This window comes from Lasioglossum baleicum, chromosome 17, assembly GCF_051020765.1.
Source record: "Lasioglossum baleicum chromosome 17, iyLasBale1, whole genome shotgun sequence".
NCBI lineage: Eukaryota > Metazoa > Arthropoda > Insecta > Hymenoptera > Halictidae > Lasioglossum > Lasioglossum baleicum.
Window position 1 is genome coordinate 6,711,679 of NC_134945.1, and position 23,448 is coordinate 6,735,126.

At 37.2% G+C, this 23,448-nt stretch overlaps 1 protein-coding gene across 10 annotated transcripts in view; it reads left to right on the forward strand.

Annotated features, from left to right (window-relative positions):
* The window catches only part of Teh1 (tipE homolog 1 phospholipid transfer protein), a 69,602-nt gene that overhangs the window by 41,040 nt on the left and 5,114 nt on the right, over window positions 1–23,448 (forward strand). For 2 of the 10 annotated variants that reach the window (XR_013010824.1, XM_076441842.1), the window contains exon 3: window positions 3,015–3,066. The exons of 2 other annotated variants lie outside the window; for them this stretch is intronic. Coding sequence is in view for 6 of the 8 variants with exons in the window: in XM_076441842.1 (XP_076297957.1) it covers window positions 3,015–3,066 (52 nt within the window). In the remaining 2 variants the exon portion in view is untranslated. Of the gene's footprint in view, window positions 1–40; window positions 8,432–23,448 lie in introns of those variants that run through there. 6 more of the 10 variants (XR_013010825.1, XM_076441841.1, XM_076441838.1 and 3 more) reach the window with 6 other exon arrangements.

The following is a 23,448-nucleotide window of genomic DNA, read 5'->3' on the forward strand; positions in this document are numbered from 1 at the left end:
CCGAATCGTTGAATGACATATTACTCATCTTTCTTTTCAGAATCGAGTTATGTAAATTCTGCAACATACATATCGGCGATTAGAACGTCACTGTTAAACTCGGTGCGAGTATACACCGGCTCGGTGTGAGTATCACGTTTTGTGAGTTCGTTTTGTCTCGTCCGGAGGATATGTGTACGTGTAAGCTTTGCGTGCGTTGCTGAACAGACGACGAGAAACAAAAAACAAACGAAAAAAACAAGCCGAATTTTCTGGACGATTGTCAAGCAGAGGATTTCTGCGTGCCGAACGATTTTTATTTTTTTTTGCGAACGGTGACTCTAATGTTTTGTAATCTATTTGATCCGCGAATGGACGGAATGTTCCACCGGCATGCAGGGCCGGCCATCTGGGGGGTGCGGGCCCCAACACGATCAAGAACTAAAATAATGTAATTTTTCTGAAGTAATTAATGTATTAGCAAAAACGAAATCACGCATTAAATAAACATGCATTAGTAATATACAGGGTGAGTCCGAAGAAACAGAACACTTAAATATCTACGTTACTTTTCGTAGTACAGAAAAACTTCTTAGGGCAAAGTTACACTGTTTGCAGGGCCACATGTAACGGTTTTTGTTACTTTACAAAAGATTTGGGGCCCCAAATGGTTTCTTGCACCGAGGCCCCTTTATAGAGAAGGCCGGCCCTGACTGGCATGTGCACCTTGTGGCACATGCTCATTCGAAACGCTTTGGTTCTACAGTGAATCCTCTATAGTCGAACAAAGGCCGTACACGATAAACGCAACGAAACATCCCGAGTAAAAATATTCCGAATAAAGGCCCGAGCGTCCTCACAATGCAATACAAACACGAAAATTTTTTTATTATAACTTATTTTTTTATGAAACCTTCGCCAATATATTTGTGGCAGTTTTCTGATTAAAATAAGACTAAACACGATGTAATTTAAAATGTATTCAGTGGTTTAATCAACGATGAAAGTTTCGGGCGCAACGAAGGACAGCGTATGGGAAAGAAAGAGACACGCGCTGTCATTTTCTACGTTCGGCTCGGTCTTTCAAGCTCACAAAAATAGTGTCCGTCTACGAACTTTGCCAACGAACCTCCCCGCTTTGTTGGGATATTGCACTGTTTTTTCGCGCATGCGCGACCATGTACAGGGACGTGTGACTGTATGTATTATGTCCTTAGTTTGTGGGGAATGTAGTGAAGAATTATTACTGGTAGGGACGTATTGGAAGAGTTCAGAAGTCTGTTCAGAACTTCAATTTCAACTGCAATTTCAATTCCAAATTCAATTTCAACTTCAATTTTTCAGTTTCAACATCAATTTCTGAATTTCAAATTCAATTTCAACATTAATTTTTCAGTTACAACAACAATTTCTCCATTTCAAATTCAATTCCAACATCAATTTTTCAATTTCAACTTCAACTTTTCAATTTCAAATTCAATTTCAACTTCAATTTTTTAAATTCCACTTTACTTTTCCATTTCCACTTCCATTTTACAGTTTTAACACCAATTTCTCAATTTTAACTTCAATTCCAACATCAATTTTTCAATTTCTCAATTTCAAATTCAATTTCAACTTCAATTTTTTTAATTCCACTTCACTTTTCCATTTACATATCCATTTTTTAGTTTTAACACCAATTTCTCAATTTCAACTTCAATTACAACTTCAATTTTTCAATTTCAACTTCAACTTTTCAATTTCAAATTCAATTTCAACTTCAATTGTTTAAATTCCACTTCACTTTTCCATTTCCACTTCCATTTTACAGTTTTAACACCAATTTCTCAATTTTAACTTCAATTCCAACATCAATTTTTCAATTTCTCAATTTCAAATTCAATTACAACTTCACTTTTTCAGTTTCCACTCCCATTTTCCAGTTTCAACATCAATTTTTTATATTCCACTCAGTTTGGAGCTCATTCTGGCTCATTCTGGAGCTCAATTGAGAAATTGATGTCTAAAAATCAAAAATTAAGGTGGAAATTGAAAACTTGAAGTTGAAATTGGAAAAATTGATATTGACATTGAAAAATTGAAGTTGAAATTGAAAAACTAAAGTTGAAATTGAAATTGAAGTTGAAATTGAAGAGAAAATCGAAAAATTATGGTTGAAATTGGAAAATTGACGTTGAACTTGAAAAATTGAAGTTGAAATTGAAATATTAATGTTGAAACTGAAAAATTCATGTTGAAATTGGAAAATTGATGATGGAATTGAAGTTAAAATTGAGAAATTCATGATGCAAACTGAAAAATAGAAGTAGAAATTGAAAAAGTGAAGTGGAATTTGAAAAATTGATGTTGAAAATTGAAGTTGAAATTGAAAAATAGATGTTGAAATTGAAATTGGAATTGAAAAATTGATGTTGAAACTGACAAATTGATGTTGAAATTGAAAAATTGAAGTTGAAATCGAAAAATTGATGTTGAAATTGAAAAATTTGTGCTCTAAAGTACAACTTTGTACATTACCGACGCTAAAATCGTCGCGCATGCGCGGAAAAACCGTGCGATATCCCAACACTGCCTCCCCGAGGCTTTTGCTATAGAGGATTTTCTGTGTCTCCTGCCGGCGAGGTAGCTAGTCATTTATCCATGAAGCAAGACCGAATTTCTTTATTCGAGCGATGAACTTTAATCAATTAAATATTTTTTTATCTATTCTCTTTGGCGAAAGATCATCTCGACCGAGAAAATATTCTTATTCATTCACGATTCGTTGCTTGAATAAAAATGTGTCTCCTCCTCCTCCGACTAGTAATTGTTAACAAAAAATATTATACGAAAGTGTTTGTAAACGAATGTTTCGTGCGCATCGAACGTTTATCGATTTAAATAATTAAGGAAGGAAGCTATTGAGACACGCGATTCGCGGATATTTATGTATTCTACTTTAAAAAAGTGATGGGACAACAATTCGTTTAAGCGTGTACCCATCCTTCACTGATTCGAAATCTTTCCAAGTACTGACGGGCTTTCTTTTTCAGCTACTTCCATCGACATTGCCAAAATCATGAGACTTGCGACCGTGCATTATTGGTAAGCCATTGGTATATAACGTTATTCAAAGTTGTGATTCGTTCAAGCAATAAGTATGGAGTGACCTATGCACCGAAATTGTTGTCTATTGTTCGCTTTTCTAAATGTGTGCTGCACCGATATACGAAAAACCAAGTCTTCGGCAAAACTTTGATACCGAATCAAATTTCTATTTATACTAAAATAAGATAGACTCGTAAGGGTAAACTGAGATCTTGTAGAAACTGCTGCATAGAATAAATGTTAAATCCTTTCAAACGTGTGCAACATATAAGTTCGTACAATTTCGATATCGTTGAAATGAACATTTTTACTGAACCTCTATGCAGCAATTTCTAGAAAATCTCGCACCTCACGAACGACAAGATCGATGTCTTCACAGGGTGTGTCCAAAAATGTACCTCCTTGAAAGGGATGATTCCTTAGGTCATTTGAAGTAAGTCTTTCCATTGCGAAAATGTTTATTAACACTTATGTACAGGTTTTGCAAGTCAAATTCAGCCTTTAGTAAACCAATTTCACCCTTTGCAAATTAAATTCACCCTGTTGCAAATAAAGTATTTTTATGTCAGTTTTTGTAAAAGATATCGAATCAAGTGTAAATTAATATATAATATAATATGTAAATTAATAATTAAGAAATTCAACTTTTTATTTATTGCAAAGATGTACATCGAATACTTATTTATTATCTATTCCGAGACTGTGAAATTGATTTGCAAGAGGGTGAAATCGATTTGCTAAAGGTTGAATTTGGTTTGAAAAAGGGTGAATACGGAGTACAAAACCTGTAAAAGGTTGAAATTGATTTGCAAAAGGTTAAATTTAATTTGCAAAAGGATCAATTTGATTTGCAAAAGGTTCAAATTGATTTTCAAAATGTTGAAATTGATTTGCAAAAGGGTGAAGTTAAATAATAACGACCGCGCGGAGAACACTTCCGCAAAGGAGAAAGTGACTCCAAACAATCCCAGGGATCAGCCCAAGGAAGTACAACATTTTTGGGGACACCCTGTACATTTACATTAACCATAGTAATAGCGTACATGTATTAAATGTTAAACATTACTGAAACACTGGATGTTTGTAAACGCAAAAGAAGGCCAATGCCAATCCATTTATTCTACTACTACTAGAACTCGTATTTTCCAGAGTGAACATAAGTTCCAGGCTTTTCGCATGAGAAAGAAAACAATTGTTGATTCACACGGGGCCAAATACTAGAGAAACGTACTTAATATCTTTTATACTGCCTGTCGTCTATTTCTACGCTGACGTTTACTTTTTCATGTATTTATTGTAGAAACGAAAGTATACACGTAAGACGCTAACGAAATGTTATTGTTTCTCACTTTTGTACAATCTGAATGGCGCCGTTCACACTCGGATTACGGCGCTCGGGTCCATTTTGACTCGCAGAGTTGCAAATGTTCCATCTAGATTATATTCTTCTTGCAGTCAGTTTAAATTATTAGGTAGCTGTACGTGATGTAAACGACACAAAGTCCGCGAAAATTGTTAATAAAAGCTATTTACGTGAATCTTTGTCAAAATCCCCCTTTGTTACCTTCAATGTATCCTCCTTTAGGACCAATACACTTAATACGACGTTGCACGGTACATTATGACGATGTCACATAAATACGTTGGGTTACTAGTATAATTACGATCGGATTTTAACGATTTGAAGCCACTTATAGTCAACGATCTCATAACTCAGCGCTCGGATTTACTTACTCGCGACGGCCTAGTTTCGGCAGCCACGCCCCCTCGACCCGGAGGGGATTCGGAGGCTACGCCTCGTTGACCCGGCCCAGTTTCGAAAGCCACGCCCTCTCGCTCCCTGTGGCGGTCCTAGTTCGCAGCTCCTCAGGCGCATCCCATGCTCGCTATTTGTGGCGCCTGGGAGGGGGCGTAGCCTTCGAAACTCGGACGTCGCGAGTAAGTAAATCCGAACGCTGATCTAAGGACAAAACGCGTCACATGACCGGGTCGCGGCGCGGCGGGGAAGGTAGAGTGGGGACACAAGTCTTAATCTGGCGGCTCCGCCACAGCAACGCGTAATCGAGGAGACTCTGTGAATCATAAAACCATAAGCCCACCGATTGATGTCAAGTTGCACGGCTACGTTACAGGGCACAAACCAGCAAACAAGCAAGCAAGCAAACAGATCGCATCGGTGCACGTACCGCGCTGCCGCCGTTGTGTTGTCGCCTACGCTTTGCATTCGTCCACATCAGAGGTCGGCAAGAAGTGCTCGTTTCGGCCGATTTTCGAAAGCGACGCCCCCTTTTCCCTGCTGTGCGTCTCGCTCCTCGTGACGGTCCTAGTTCCCCAGCCAACTCGGGCCCGCCCCATGTGAACTGCACGTGGCGCATTAGGGTCTGTTCATACTAGTATACAGGGTGTCCCAAAATTCCTGCACATCCTGGAAATGGGAGGTTTCTGAGTCTATTCGAAGCGACATTTTCCTTTGCAAAAATGACCGCCGCGGCTTTGTTTAGCAGTTATTAACGAAAAACACGGACCAATCAGAGCGCGATTTAGACACGGGGAGCGAGATGCGCGGCCGGGAAAAGGGGCGTGTCCGGGAAAGGGGGCGTGTCCGTCGAAAATCGGCCGAATTGAGCACTCCTTGCCCACGTCTGATCCACATAATCGTAAAAACGAAAGTACGAACGAGATCGAATCAACTCGGCGGAATTTTTCCTTTTTTTCTCTCTTTAGATCGATGTTCCGCCGCCACGGCGTAACCGGAAACCGTCGGCCGCGGCGCAGCACCGAAATTCTAGCGAGTTTCATTATCGCGCCGCCGGCACGGAAACCCGGACGACGCACAGATGAACCGGGGATTATCGTCCCGCGATTTCACGAGAGCCTGCCAGCCGAAACACGGGAGCCACCCGTGAAAATTCGTGCTTCGTTCAAAGTTGCCGGCGAAGTTCGCAATGCAAATTCTTCGCGTCCACGTTCCTGCGGCGACGTCTCGCTTTCCAAACATGGCGTCGGCGGCGGCCGGAGGACCGAGAACGCCTCGAGACTACCGTCAACGGTGACGGAACTCGTTTCGAAAACCGTGCATGCATATTCCAACGGCTATCTGTACATTATAGTATACTGCTGAATACGAATAAACCAATTCTACAAATATAACGTGTGCTGTCGTTCGTCTGACTCATTTGTTTCAGTGTCAACCCGCCTACCTTTCACTTTTGATTTATATCAATTATTATAACAATAATTTTTTCATATATTGTCGTGAATAATGAATAATGAATGAATTTGATTTTTGCAAATGGGCGAACTTGGAGTACAACAAAATCGATAAATCAATTATCTAGAATATTTCGATAGAATAATGATGATGATAATGAATAGACCGCGGTTCTTCATCTATATAAATAAAAATGTTAAATTTTCGTTTGTTAAAAATTTAACAACTCCGAAACGGCTGAACATAGAATGCTGGGGTTTGGGTCATTAGACGCAGCGTTCCTTCAGAAAGGTTTTAGGACAATCCGCATTCGAAAGAGTCCATTCGTTCAAAAGTTGTGACGTCATTACTGACCAGACTTTTTCAACCACTTTTGGGCACGTTTCTGCTTATAACTTTGGACTGGTAGCACAAATATTCAATTTGAGGTACTCGTTGGATTCAGCTCGCCGAGTTCTTTCAAATGACTACTGTTTCGATTCTGTAGGTTGCATAGTTTAGAAGTTATAACACACAAAAAGTGTGCGTTTTTCTTGAAATTTTTGGTTTACAGACTTTCTAAACAGCTGAAGCTTTTCAACGGTAGGCTTTAGGAAGAATCTGTGACCACTTTTTTGATCGCAAATTTAATTCTCTATAACTTTCGTAGTTGACATTTTTTTCTGCAACGCGATCTAAAAATTTGACCTTGAAATTCAACGTCAAGGTCAATATTGCGGCAAGTTTTTTTTTAACAAATCTCCACCGGTCCAGAGACGGAGAATCACGCTAGGGTAGTCACCGACATATAATTGTTGAAACACCCTTTGAAATTGAAGAGGCTAGACGCACTTTGCGAAAAAGCCGCGGTATATTCGGTTCCACTCGCATTTTTATGCTCCATTTCTCATGTTTCACATTTTTTTCAATTTTTAAAGCTGACCTTGCTCGCGGACCACTGTAATCCGACTGACAGCAGCCATCCCATTCGATTCCACAAGCGGAATATCGGATAAGCATAGACAGATATATCGATCCTCTTCAGAGCTTACCCCCCCCCCCCCACCCTCCCCCAGGGCGGCGGCACGGCGCACAGTGGGGAAAAGTGACTTACCTCGCTTCGAAAAGGAATAACTTTCGATAGGAATGAGGTAGAGCGATGAATTTTTTTTTTAATTAAAGCTGAAACTTCGCAGAATACGGGAAAAATAGCGAGATTACGGTACGAACGGTTTTTAACCTTGAGAAAGTTCGTTAGACTTTCACAATATCCAGAAAATGTGGTTTCTGCGTTACCGCGGGCAGAAAAAAATTTTTTAAATTTTTGCTATACATCATTTCCCGTAGATTTTTTCAGGCTGATTTCAAATCTGGTCTCAAAATTTGTCTACGACCTCTGGTTCTTTCAAAAAATCGATTCTTTAGTAATACAATTTTACTTTTTCCGTTTAGTCAGAAAAATGACCCACTGTGTGGCGGTATCGAGCCACCCGTTATCGCTGATTCTTTTATCGGAAATAAAAGTCTGCCGTTTCTGCGCTTGCATGGCCGCGCTGATAGGAGCGTGTACGCACATAGGAGACTGGCCCGAAGCTGATATGACAGAAAAGGGAAAAAAATTTCGCGACGTTTTTATCCTATAAATTACCCTTCCCCCCGTGCCGCCCCCCCCCCCCCGATTGTCTCCAGAAAATGGAGCCTTTGACGATGTTAATTTAATGCCTGAAACCCTGCCCCGTCCATGGAAAATGGCGCTCGTCACGAATATCGAGTAGTTTGATTTATTCGCTGATACATTGCACCTCATATGTACGCTTCAGTTATTAACGACTTAACCCCTCGCCGCGCCGTATTTTATCGAGCCACACTCGTGATGAAGCTTTCTTCTTAAATTAAGTAAAATTTGATTAGTTCGTAATCAATATTTAATCATTCAAATAAATCTAGCCATAGAAAAAATATAAATTGTATTTTCTCAAAATTCGTTCAACATCCGGAAATGGGAGGTTCCTGAGATCATTCGAAGTAACATTTACGGACCTCGGTCCGTATATAATAATAACAATAATGATAATAATAATTAATATATAATATATAATAATATAAATAAATAAAAATAATTATAATGGGAGGTTCCTGAGACCATTTGAAGCAACATTTTCCTTTGCAAAAATGACGTCCGCGGCTTTGTTCAGTAGTTATCAACGAAAAACGCGGACCAACCAACACGCGTCTAGCTCGCGCTCTGATTGGTCCGTGTTCTTTCGTTAATAACTACTGAACAAAGCCGCGGACGTCATTTTTGCAAAGGAAAATGTTGCTTCAAATGGTCTCACGAACCTCCCATTATAATTACTTATTTATTTATATTATATTATATTAATTATTATTGTTATTCTTGTTACTATTATATACGGACCAAGGTCCTTTTTTACAAATGTATACAGTTTTTACAGTACAACTGATAAAAACTATTATTTTATATAAAAAACTTATTATTTTATTTATAATATTAACAGTAATTATGCATCTAACGAAATTATTTATTTATTTATATGCTATTCTATTAATTATTATTTTATTTATAATATTAACATTAATTGTGCATCTAACGAAATTATTTATTTAGTATTGGATAGGATCTGTCATTTAATATTATTTAAAAACGACATTTACTTTAATATTTTTTTTTACTATTAAATTATGATTTATTAAAAGTAATTAAAACGCTTTACAATCGATATGAAATTCGTCGTAACTGCAGTTTTACGAAACGTTGTCTAATAGAATATAAATTTGCATACATTTCCGCGATCTAATTACACTGCATAATGAATTGAAGCCTGTGACACGGCGATTTCATTTGCATGTATTTCATTCTAAGTTATGCGTTAAAATTATAGTACGAAATGCGCGGAGAATCTCGCGCAGATTTAATAACCGTAATCAATCACACGCGGGCAACTTTAATCACTCGAATATGATAAATTAGTGCGAGTTATTTCTACGTAACGCGCGTCAGAAGCTCTTCGATTGTTTATTGTTGCCAGGTCAAATTTATTCATGCCTCAGGTTATTTGAGATACGTACTGCATTTTAATCACGTGGATAATGAACAGCTACGTAACGTGTTCATAACGAAGCCTATAAAATTCATAAAATTATAATTAAACGGAGCAGAATTAGTTTCGGATTTCGCTTAGAATATAATGCATATATTAATTCACTAACTTCAGTACTCAATATTAAAATTAGAAAATCTTCTAAGCTAATGATTTTTTCACTTGTGCCATAATAATTTTATTTACGTAAAATACCTGTCCAACTCTGGCCATAAGTGATTTAGTACTTTTATGTAGGGAATAAACTGGACCTTCGTATGACCTCTACGCGATCACATGGAAGAAAAATATATAAAAAAGCTTTCCTCAGAAAATATTATCTTTATGACAAAAATCAATAAAACATAAAATGTGTATTTTGATGAGCTCTACAACTTTTATCGGAAGTATTTTTCAAAATTCCTATTATTTACGGAAGTAAATCAATTTTTTTAAATGTTCGACAGAGTTAATTTGACCCCCGCCGAGTTAATTTGGGTCATAACTGCCAAAATAATAGGTTTACGTAAAAAATGTGTATAACCTTTTTCGTAGAGCTTTTTATGAGCTTCATTTTTCGTTTGAAACTTTTTTCTGTAAGATCAATATTTTCGAAAATATTTAGTAATAACTGTCAAAACTTTGGAAGGGGCTGGGATAATTTGACCCCGCCGAGTTATTCTGGGTCATAACTGCCAAAATAATAGGTTTACGGAAAAAATGTATATAACCTTTTTCGTAGAGCTTTCTATGAGCTTCATTCTTTGTTTCACACTTTTTTCTCTAAAATGAATATTTGCGAAAATATTTAGCAAGAACTGCCAAAACTTTGGAAGGGGCTGGGTTAATTTCACCCCCGCCGAGTTATTTTTGGTCTCAGCTCGCCAGAAATGGAAATAAATTTATCACAACATTATGTTCACTAGTGTTTCCGTGAATCCGGCGTAGCTCCGCGGAAGTTCATAAACCGCGGCTGTCACAATAATTTTTTCCATTATCATGTACTACTTTCGCCGAGATAGAGACGAAATAAGATTCGCAGTCTGGTAATAACATTTCGCCCGACAGCGATCCGACGATTTGTAGTTATTACATTACACCGCCGGCGGGCCTCCCTCGCATGTAGCGTTCCATGTACTTTGCCGAGGCTCGTGTAGCCGAAATTTCCACCATTTGAAAGTCCCCCGCGACCCAGCTTTGTCTCTAATGTCGTAAAGGCGATAAGACGAGAGAGGCTTCCCTAATTTGATTCAAACCGAGCCATCTTCCAGGACGCGCGTCTCTCGCAACGACGTGGCGCCCTCCCACCCCCCCCCCCCCTCCCTCCACCCTTAAAGCGCGAGAAGAAATTACGGTTGCAAAATTTCACGACGATGGACCGCTTTCATTTCGCTGAATATTTATGAGTTGGGGCTGCGGGGGATGAAATGAATTTTTATTCAACTCCTGCAGCCTAGTGGTAAATATTATACAACTATTCTAAATCTGGGAATAATTATAGTGTACTCTTTTTTTTCAGTAAATTTTGTTTATACTTTCCATATATATATTTCGCATATATATTTTGTATATAAATTACAAATAGTGATAAATAGACTGCGGATTTTTATTCATTCATGAACAAATTGGCTAGGTCAAATACGAAACAGTGAAAAATTAGAAGAGTCTAAAAATGGTGCTATATTGTTTCCAAGTGTAAAACACTGTTAGGGGATGAAATTAATTTTTATTCGACTTCGCACAAAGATCCGCAGTCTAGTGACAAATTTAATAAAAATAATTCCAGTGCGCTATCTCGTATATTTTGCCATATGAAATTTGCATAAACATCGTCAGTCTACTATTAATATACAGCAGACCGATTATCGAAACGCGGAATTGGTAATGGACAAATGTAATTAGAGCGTCTAACCAGCGAAACCCCTTAACGCGCGCGATTATCGAAACGTAATCTGATTTTCTCTGGGCGGCGCGGCTGCTGGGCAATTGAATAGGGAAATTCTAAATGGTGAAAGTGTAGCTATTGCCGATACTGTCGGGAGAAATTCCCCGGGCCGTTCGTATCCGCGGGGTTAAAAGTAACGTTCAAAGCGTTCCGTTTTAATTCCGCGATCCCCGATACCGATATATACCGTGGCGGCCTGTTTTATGCCCGGCGTCGAACGAGAAATTATGAGGTGAGAGACTCGATATCGTATCGCGATATGGCTGGCTGTTTTATTCAGCGCGGCGCGACTGGGTTGAAACCGTGAAAAACGCGGACAAAAATCATTTTAAAAGCTATTTCTAAGTTTAAATTAATAAAAATGATATCGTTTTATAGATTTCGAGGTGCTCAATTCAAATTAACAATCAGATTTTCTTTAATTCCAAACCCATAAAAGTTATATAAGGTTTTCTAGAAACGGTTTTCTCGAATTGAGACCACGCCTCCTCGATCCGAACGGGTTTCAAAGGCCACGCCTCCTCGATCTGGCCGAGTTTCGAAGGCCACGCCCCTCGACCCGGACGGGTATCGAAGGCCACGCCCCTCGACCCGGACGAGTTTCTGAGGCCACGCCCTCTCGACCCGGCCGCGCCTCTCGCTCCCTATGGCGGTCCTAGTTCGCAGCTCCTCAGGCGCGTCCCATGTTCGCTATTTGTGGCGCCTAGGAGGGGGCGTAGTCTTCGAAACTCGGCCGGCGCGAGTAAGTAAATCCGAGCGCTGGTATAGTACAATATTAAAAAAGTTATCGTCTTCTTTAGAGCAGTCTTAAACTTTTGTCCGCTACTGTATGTTATAGATATACGTTAAGCAAACGTTCAAATACTCCATTATGATTATTTTTAATGTGTTTTATATGTGAGAATACAATATGCCTTCAAACTAGTGGGTTACCAAGTCACTTCAACGAAAAAATAACGTGTACAAATTTTAATGTGGCGATCGTTGTTGTTCGGTTTACAACTCTATTTGAATAGAAAAAAAAACCTTGAAAATTACTCTTCGTTTCATCAATGTTTATAGGCGCTATACAGGGTGTCCCAAAATTCGTGAAAATCCCAAAAGGGGGTGGTTCCTGAGACCATTTCAAGCGACATTTTCCTTTGCAAAAATGTTATCCGCGGCTTTGTTTAGGAGTTATTAACGAAAAACACGGACCAATCAGAGCGCGACCTAGACGCGAGTTGCCACAGTCGGCCAATAGACAGTTGACGCGCCGGGTCGACAATGGCAACTCGCGTCTACGTCGCGCTCTGATTGGTCCGTGTTATTCGTTAATAACTCCTAAACAAAGCCGCGGATAACATTTGTGCAAAGGAAAATGTCGCTTGAAATGGTTTCAGGAACCACCCCCTTTCAGGATTTTCACGAATTTTGGGACACCCTGTATACAACAAAAGCATGCCAAAACCATGCTTAATATTTTCGTCTTGAAACGCGCTTTCGCTTAAGTACATGCAAAAAATCCTTACTCATACGTGTATTAAGTTATTGTAAATCTGATTAAGTAAAAATTAATTTCACACCCTAACTGTTGTGTACACTTGAAGACAACGTAACACTTATTGTTATTTCTTCTTCTAGAATATTTTTCAGCATTGCCTATTTAATAACCTTTAGGTGGCGTCTTGTCTCGCAGTTCGCATATCAGCCATGCATTCCCTCGTGGGCGGACACTAGATAATTTGAATGTTGAGTAATAGTTTCCCCGAGAGATAACTTAGCCAATAATGAAAATCATGTTAAATTCCCGGGGAATTAATAACACAAAGCAAAGTGCAGCCCGGCCAGTATAAAGCTTTTAGCGTGGTAAAGTTATTAGGTACACGCTAACCGAGGTATGCGTGCACGCACGCGGCCGGCCTTTTCATCGCCGGCGCAACCTGGAACTCCTGCACACAGTGTAGCCGAATTCATCCTGGGGTATAGCTATGTGTGTGTTTTCCGTGTGTCGAGTTTTTAAGATCCTGGTTGTCACGCGAGTTTCCATGTTTCTCAGCTGACGTGCGTGCGAGTGACCAAGGGCAAGGGCAATCACCTTCCATCACATTCAGCTGGAATTTTCCCCCGCGTTGTTTTACGCCAACTGTTCGAGGAAGGACTTCGCATAGGGAATAAATACCCTTCTCTGGGCTGCACCAGCTTATTTGAATTTTCCTTGGTTTCCGATCGAAGAATCCGCCACGTTTCATTATTACAGTTTTCACTGTTTAGTAAGTAGTTCGGATTCGATTGATTAAATTCAATGCCAGATTAAATTTCATTCGTCCGTAAATGATTGCAATCAATTCGAAATTAGATATAGGATGTTTAACCGCGATTGATTGGATTCGTTTCTGTGTTAAATTGGGATGTCCGGATCATAATAGATGGATTCAATTCAGACATACGTAATACACATGTCGTTCATTTAATTGCGACTACGATACAGGTTGTATTGTGATGATGGAACAAATATTTTTTACGTAATGCTAATGGGAACCACACTTCCAGCCTTTACGATTGAATCAACATACGGCAAGAATATTTTCTCTGAAGGTATTATAACATTTATCCGGAGTTCTGAAGGTTGTCGATGTTCTTTTCATGTACGTAAAAATATCGATTCCTTTTCATATCTTTTTATGACATCTTCCTTTTCATAAATAAGTTTCGACATGTATTACAAAATGACCTCGAAATGACCTTGAAATAACCTTGAGATGACCTTGAAATAGCCTTGAGATGACCTTGTGATAACCTTGATTCAAAATAAATATTCTTGCCATATGTTGATTCTTCAATATCAGTGTCATCACAATTCAACGCGATACTTACAGTGGGTGTACAAAGTATTCGTACACCTTTTAAAAACTAATAACTTTTTTATACTTGTACCAAAGGACCTGATTTTTTATAATCAATTAGAAGCATTGGTTTACGAAATGATATGCAAAAAAGATTTTCCAGAAATTTTTAATTTACAAGGTTACATGCAAAAATAAAAAAGGGATTTTTAAAACTTTTTTATTGGGGCCCTTAAAGAAAATTTAAAATGTATGTTTAGTAGATCTAAAATAGTTACACACATGCTGAAAATTTCATCGAAATCGATTAACATACACGTGAGCTACAAGCGGTTAAAAATGGTGAAAATCGTAGTCTTATACGACTTTTGATCAATCTCTGCTTCAAATCCACAGAATCGTACATCTTTCGATGCGTGTCATTTTTTCCTACGTCAACCGATCTCGTTGAAATTTTCAGCATGTGTATAACTATTATAGATCTACGAAACATATATTTTAAATTTTCATTAGGGACCCAAATAAAAGAGTTTCAGAAAATGCCTTTTTTATTTTTGTATGTAACCTTGTAAATTATAATTTTTGGAAAATCTTTTTTGCATATCACTTCGTAAACCAATGCTCCTAATTGATTATAAAACATGAGGTTGTTTGATACAATTATAAAAAAGTTATTAGTTTTTAAAAGGTGTACGAACACTTTGTACACCCACTGTAGGTAACCTTGATTATAAGCAGACTCCGGATTTGATGCGTTTATAACAAAATTGAGCAAGTGCGATTTAAACCAGTGACAGTATTAAATGATTTTGAGAGTATCAATATATTATTTTTTCATCACATTAAAATTACCAATGAAGAAACTTGACTTACATTTAGCTCCTGCATCTTGACATTGATGCAGAAACTTTTTATTTTGCATGAACATCCAGAGTCTAAGTTTGACAGCATATCTTCATGCAAAACAAAAATGTTTTACCTGAACTATAACAAAATGGAGTGAAATATAAAATATGTTATCACTGTTTGAGGTTACACTTACTCATGTTTGTCATGAATGCATAAAGATCCGCTGTCTACTTATAGGAACCACCCTGTACACAATGAATAACGAGATGTCGAGCTTCGCTACGTTGCTCGGAATGCTACTTTGATCATTGTCGAGGCACGGAAGTTTGTTTCCTCGCCGGCTCCAATCTCCATTAATAAAATCCCGTTGTTTGGAATGTACGCTCCTTGAAACGGCAGAGAACGATAATGTATGAAGGTGAGACTATAAATTCCGGGTTCAATTTCACACGAAAACCACAGTACCAGCCACTGGCCGTGTACATCAGCTGAGACCCCTGCCTTCCATCTATCCAGCTTATCTTAATCTATCGGATTCTCGGAGAGAGTGCCAAGAACGATGGCAGCTTAATGTATTAGAATCAGTTAGATATGCTCAAAATGCTTGGCCGAAGGGAAGTAGCAAAAATAACTTCAAATTCGATTCGGATGTTGCGCAAAAACTCTCTCATTGTTAACGTAGAAGAGACCGTCAATATCTGTGTAAAAATTGTAGGTAAAAGTAGGGGAAGACCGGTGCTGAAAGTGCCGATTTTGAAGAGACATATAAAATGATGTAGAAATAGTGAATATTGGAGAATATTAACGAGTAATTTATTTCCACATTTATTATACTTTGTACAAAATTTGTGCCTTTCTCCAATAAATTATAATGTATTTGGTATGCAATCCAGTAGATTTGTACCCGGAGAACACGCAGGCCGAAGTTTCGATCCTGTAGGACGATTGGTTCAGGAGTTATGAATATTTAAAGTTGAGTAAATATAAAGCTAACACCTGTCAAAAATACTGAAAAATGCTCAACTTTAAACAACCATAACTCCTGAACCAATCGTCCCACAGGATCGAAACTTCGACCAGCAGGTTCCCCAGGAACAAATCTACTGGATTACATATACCAAATACGTCATAATTTACAGGAGAAAGGCACAAAATGTTTGCATTGATTGCAAGGCACACGAGCCAAATAAAAATTGAATTCTTCTTTCGATTATCTTGTTGCTGTGCAACTAATACACTGCTGGCCTTAAATCTTTTTAATACCTCGACTGTGTCATATATAAATGCATAAAATCGTTTAAAATTATTCTCAAGTTTTTATTGTCCGAAATGAATCGAAATTCGATGGAACAATGTCTGGAGAATACGGTAGGTGTGATAAAATTTTCCGACGAAATTCACGTAATGTTTTTGCACGTTTTGTGACGTACACTTTCAATTTCGGCACCATTCCCATTCACTTTAAGATGTATGGACAGTCGATTTCAGGGTATTCGGAGTTTCGAGCATCTCCCGAACCGATAAACTTCGCGTTTCGTCCATTACATTACGAATTCAGTCTTCGTCTGCTTCGGTTGGCCGTCCAGAACGTGATTGATCTTCCAAATGAAAATTTCCTTTACGAAAGCTGTCCAACCATTTTCCGCACGTACGGGATGAGAAAACACCTCCGTAAACGGTATAAATATTGTTTGCGGTAACTGTTGCTCTATTTCCTTAGCGAAACTCATGCGGCATAAAATGCCGAAAATAATTCTGTATTTCACTCACGATTTCTCGCTGTATGTATTATAGTGAAATACTTGTTGTTGATTAACCTTTTTTTTCTCACATAATACATTCTCGAAACGAAACACTGTTTAAATTCATTGGTAGTTTCTTCAGTCACTTATTCTATAATTAGACCGGATTATATCTCGGAAACTATGCGTCCTAGCGATGAGACCATTCTATACAAAATTAATGCTGACAAAATGCGCCACAAGATTGATTCTATTCAGTGTTTCGCTATCTCGCATAGTTTCCGAGATATCCGCGCTCAAAGTTCACTAATTGTGAAAAAGCTAGCTAACTGTTCAGCACAATTAGTGAACTTTGAGGGCGGATATCTCGGAAACTATGCGACATAGCGAAAAACTGAATAGAATCAATCTTATGGCACAGTTTGTCAGCTTTCATTTTGTATAGAATAGTTTTATCGCTGGGACGCATAGTTTCCGAGATATCCGCGCTCAAAGATCACTAATTGTGCTGAAGAGTTAGCTAGTCAAATAAGACAATTTGTAAACTTTGAGCGCGGATATCTCGGAAACTATGCGACATAGCGAAAAACTGAATAGAATCAATCTTATGGCACAGTTTGTCAGCTTTCATTTTGTATGGAATAGTTTTATCGCTAGGACGCATAGTTTTCGATATATAAGCGGAAAACCGAAAACTGAAAAAGAAATGTTGGCCTTATTTGAAGGAATTTTGAGACGCCCTGTATACTTCCTTAATCTGCTTAATAGGCTGAAAATAATACAATGCAACAGTATTTTTAAGTTCCTCTAATGTTTCTACTCTTTTAAATTACACCTACAAATTTTTGTCATAAATTCAAAAAATCCACTGTCTATTTATAATAAACACCGCAAAGAATACGTGAATATCTACGTCATAAACTGACGGGACGATATAATAATTGATAAAAATGCGCTTCAGTGATGAAAGTAAAAATTCGTTTTTCGTTCGATATTGCAGAACAATGATCAACAACTCTATTGCACGGAATTCGTGGAATTCCGTACATTCCGTGCGTGTGTAATTTTCTCTCGAAATTACGTTTACGTGCCGCTGCGTTTCACCCAACATGTAGTGAAGGGTTTAGTTAACTGTTTCATTTAGATCAATTTGTCAGTTTCAAAAAGTCGGTGTAAATATTACGATCGATTGTATGTGCTGGCACACAGACTGACTGACTATCGTCATTTTATATTTTTTGAAATGAAATTCCCGAAGAAAAATACTAAATTAAATAAACGATTTTAATTCACAATTTTCACGGATTCTCTTTTACTTATTTGGGTCTCGAGCATATTTGTTTTGTTACGTTTTTCAAGTTCTGCATATATTCTACACAGTTTTGCTAACAACTTTTTTAATATTCTGAATTGTAGAAAAAATACTGAAAGTTGCATTTTACAACTTTCTTCATGTGGGCCTATATTGAAAATTTAAAGAATACGTTTTGTAGATCTGTGTGAATTGTATGCACTGCGAAAGTTTCATCGAAATCGGTTGATGCGGGGAGAAACGACAGCTATTGGAATGTGTAAGAATTTTTACGTCTTTAGATGAAAAATCTCCGATTTTCACCGTCTTTAAACGCTTGTAACTCATTGCAACGTCGACCGATTTTGACGAAATTTTCAGAATATGTTTCAATCCCACAGATCTACAGAACGTATTTTTTAAATTTTGAATATAGGCCCACATAAAAAATTTGTAAAATGCAACTTAGTATTTTTTCTACAATCCCGATGAATTGCAATGTTTGAAAATATTTATTTCCACGTCTTGTAGTTAACTAATTGCTCTAGCTTCCCAAAAATATATGGTCTAAGGTTTCAATGATGAGACTGGTTTTTGGAAAATACTGTAACTCGAAAGCGGGCTTGCGTGTAGCCCGTAGTATAATGTAGAAGCGGTCCCGTCTGCCGATATAATAACGTCAACACGTAACCCGCAAGCCGAAGGGAAACGAGCGTAACTATTCCATGATCGATCTTTTCGGTCTCGCGACAGTCACGAACAATTTGTTTCGCCGCAGTTGTGTCGAGACTGCCGCAATAATTACTCTTATCGGGTATATTGTTGCTCGCACGGCGGTCAATATTTTCGCAGCATGATATTGTAAAAACACAAAGAGTGACAGCGGGAATCAATAGCAACGGGCGTGTTTCCATATTTTGCGCTAAATGGAAATTCCATTCGCGGGAATCGATATTTTAATAGGCACGGTTGCAAAGTTGAAGTGGGCCTGATACAATCGCGGTTCTATTTAACGTTTCACCATTCCGGTAAACTTTTCGTGAATGATCACGCGACACCGATAATGCGACAACGTTCCGTGATCGCGGGGTATATCGAATTTTTATTTTTAGATCATTTTTGGTTAGAAGCTGAGATAGACAGGGTGGGACACTAACTTCGTCCATCTTGAATATTCCCTTACAAATGTTAAAAAATATATTACGTAGAATAAAACTGATCTGGGAAACCGTCGAGAAATAACCGCTGCAGTTAAAAAAGAAGCGAGGTAAAATAAATTCAAAAAAACAAGATCTGGGTTCAAAGGAATGTCGTGATTTTGGAATTAAAATTGCTTGGGGTGCAAAAGAGTTAGGTTAGTGCGAAATGATCACTCCTATCGGTTAGGGTAGGGCGAAATAATCACTCCTGTCGGTTAGGTTAGATTAAATCTTCAATTAAAAAAAGAAAATCTTCAAATCACATTTTCAATATTTATTTGTAATACAAAGGTATTTACAGAATTTCCAAATACATTTACAATTATTTACGTATACAAGATACCATACAAGGTGGTCCACCTAAATATCTCCTCCAATTGTGGGTTTATAAAAAATATTTTGTGTACTCTTTGAATGGTTTGAAGGAACCATTATATTGCAAGCAATATTTTTTTTCTGGAGGTCATTTCTTTCGGAATTATCAAGGTCATCGATGTTTTTTTATACATAACTACATTTTTCTTTTATTGCATCGTGTAACTGATCGAAAAATACATTCAGATATGTACAATAACATGATCTTGAAATGACATTTATCTTCGAATATTGCTAGGTAAAGGCAACTACGTATCTCTTCAGGTTATAGTAATGCAAAAAATATTTGTTACCTAATGTGCATGGTGTCGATGGACCAAATATCTGGCAAGAATATTTCTTTCCGAAGGTAATTTTTGTCGGAGTTATCAAGGTCATCGATGTTTTTCGATACATAACTACATTTTTGTTTTATTGCATCGGGTAACTGATCGAAAATTACATTCAGATATGTATAATAACATGACATTGACTTTGATCTGAAGGTAAAACTTTAATTTTCGAAGCTCAAGGTCATTTCAAGGTCATATTATTATATATATGTGAATGTATTCTTCGATCAGTTACACGATGCAATAAACGAAAAATGTAGCTGTGTATCAAAAAACATCGATGACCTTGATAACTCCGAAAAAAATGACCTCCAGAAGAAAAATATTGTTTGCAATATAATGGTTTCCTTAAACCATTCAAATATTACACCGAATATTTTTTATACCCTCACAATCGGCAGAGATATTTAGTATATTTATATGTGCGAAAAATTCTGTTTTAGAATCGAAAAGACATATTTAAAGAGGAAAAAGTTGGAGCATTTTAAATATTTTATGCACCTATGTAGAAATAGTTCATACTAACTTGTACTACATTGATAAATCCAAGCTAGAGATGTCTAGTTCATATCATAGTAAAAATAACCAATTAACGGACTCGCCCCACTCCACCGAACTTTTTTAATGTGGCGGAATAATTGAGAAACTCGGTAACGAGGTTTCCGGTCGGCAGAGTGTCAACAATTTCCTAACGTTCGTAAAATCGTGCGCCCGTATGAATTATAATTTGAACAGAACACATCCCGTCGAACTTTACATTTCGCCGCGACGCTATAAAAATTTAAATGAACAGAACGCTCGCTTCACAGTGCGCCACTAAAATTGCTTCCGCATCCCGTCGCTAATGGAATTTCTGTTCAAGCAGATCGATTATTACCATTAATAGGTCATGCTGGATTTCCACGGGGCTCGCCGAGTGCTGCAATTTCCATCTCACTTTCGAGAGACCCCTATCGTATTCGAGATTGATCATATATTAATTTGAACATATAATAATGCCAGATACGAGCGATACAATATAGACGATGTTCGACGTTCGATCGACACGCACTCGACACACATCGAATTATTTCGTTATTGTTATTTATGAGAACCGACCGCCCGTGATCGTTTCAGAAAATTCTGATCGAGAAGTTAAATAGGATTTAATAACAGATGTGTAGAGGGAATTGACATGGCCCTGACCCTCGTTATCGATTTAATGGTATCGAGGTGTATGCGCGGTCTGATCATAAACAGCCGTGACTACTGGCCGTATACACGGTCGACCTCATACTACTTGCCGGTTTAAAACGCTTCCTTTCTGAACGCTAGCTGGATCGAACTGTGGCGAAAGTTTTGCACGTACAGCCAGCGTTGTACTTCTCGACTGGCAAAAACGACGGGTCGCGAAACAATACTGAAAACGTTCGTTCGTAATTATTAGACTGCGGAGAATTATGCATTCATTGCAAAATTGACTAGATGAAATTCAAAATAGTTGGAGAATTTTAAAAAGTTAACATGTCAATATGGAATTTCTCTTTTCATTTATTGATAAATAGAATGCGGATCTTGATGCATTTATAGCAAAATTGAGCAGATGAAACTCAAAATTGTTGGAGAATTTTCAATTTTTAATTTTCAAATTCAAAATTGTTGGAGCATTTTAAAAAATGAAGATGTCAATATAAGATTTCTCTTTTTCATTTATTGATAAATAGATCGCGAATCTTAATGCATTTATACCGAAATCGAGCAGATGAAACTCAAAATTGTTGGAAAAATTTGAATTTTTTAATACGAAATTGTTTTAAAATTTTCAAAATTGAAGTTGTCAATACACGATTTCTCCTGTTCATTTATTGATAAATAGATTGCGGATCTTGATGCATTTATAGCAAAATTGAGCAGATGAAACTCAAAATTGCTGGAAAATTTCCAATTTTTAATTTTCAAATTCAAAATTGTTGGAGAATTTTAAAAAATGAAGATGTCAATATGTGATTTCTCCTTTTCATTTATTGATAAATTGACTGCGGATCTTGATGCAAAATTGAGCAGACGAAACTCAAAATTGTTGGGAAATTTGAATTGTCTAATTCAAAATTGTTGGAAACTTTTTAAAAATGAAGATGTCAATATGTGATTTCTCCTTTTCATTTATTGATAAATTGACTGCGGATCTTGATGCAAAATTGAGCAGACGAAACTCAAAATTGTTGGGAAATTTGAATTGTCTAATTCAAAATTGTTGGAAACTTTTTAAAAATGAAGATGTCAATATGTGATTTCTCCTTTTCATTTATTGATAAATTGACTGCGGATCTTGATGCAAAATTGAGCAGATGAAACTCAAAATTGTTGGGAAATTTCTAAAACTGAAGATGTCAATATATGATTTCTCCTTTATTAAAATCATTAAGGGAAGAAATAACATTCAATTTATTTTCTATTTCTTGTAATCGATGCAGACAATTTTTATTTTGCATAAAGATCCGCATCCAGTAATTATTCGATCGAGGAAACGCTTCAATTAGTAATCGACGGTTGGCTGTATTTTCTGATGGCCTCCACCTTCCCCACATATATTTCTTCAGTCATACGATGTTTTTATAATTATGTAAACATTTTTCAATTTTATTTCTCGGATTACTAACTTTATTACATTTATTTATTGTTCTGAATATGCACCAAATTATTTAAAAAAATTATTTTTTACTATGATTGGTGATTAAACCCATGGCATTTATCGCATGTACTTATTTTGGGTGTTATTTTTAATTTGCTGTAGTTTTATTGCATGAAGAAGCGCCAAGAACAAATTAGTCATCAAGCAACGCAATACAATATTATTTAAACTATAAAACATATCGTTGATTTCGCATTTTTTGCGTCTTGACATGTCAAGGTCATGTCAAGGTCATTGTAGACTAGGCCGTTGAACTCGTCTTGACATAAGCTATAATATTATGTACTAAAAAGATATGTAGTGCCATTCAAAACCTTCATTTTTCGCGAAGAGATTACTTTTGCGAATTTTTAAAAATTCTATTAAAGTTATCAAAAGAAGAAACACATTCTCATTTTATTTCTGCTTCATACATTAATTCATTCATTGATTTTAAACTTTTTTATTATAATACAGGGTGGCCACTGAAAGACTGACTGATATAAAACAACAATAACTTTTACAAGCACTACTTTTTTAATTAAAGTATTTTTGTCAGTACTATCTGCGAAAGAGAACGTCCCTCGAATGACCACCATTTTCCTGCTCGCAGATACAGGTTTCTCCCACAGCATTTTCCATGAATGGAATAGAAAAAACTCACCGAGGTTTGCTCGTCGCTAGACGTCATACATAGCCATTTTAATCTCCACGGGATGCTCTAGGTTTTAAGCTAGAAAACAAGAAAATAAAAAAGATTGAAAATGAACAAGTTATGACTGTTTCAAAACCTCCAGTCTTTCAGTGGCCACTCCGTGTAATATGTATATACGAACATATATCGAACATTTCATACGCAACAACCTAATAATATTTCCAC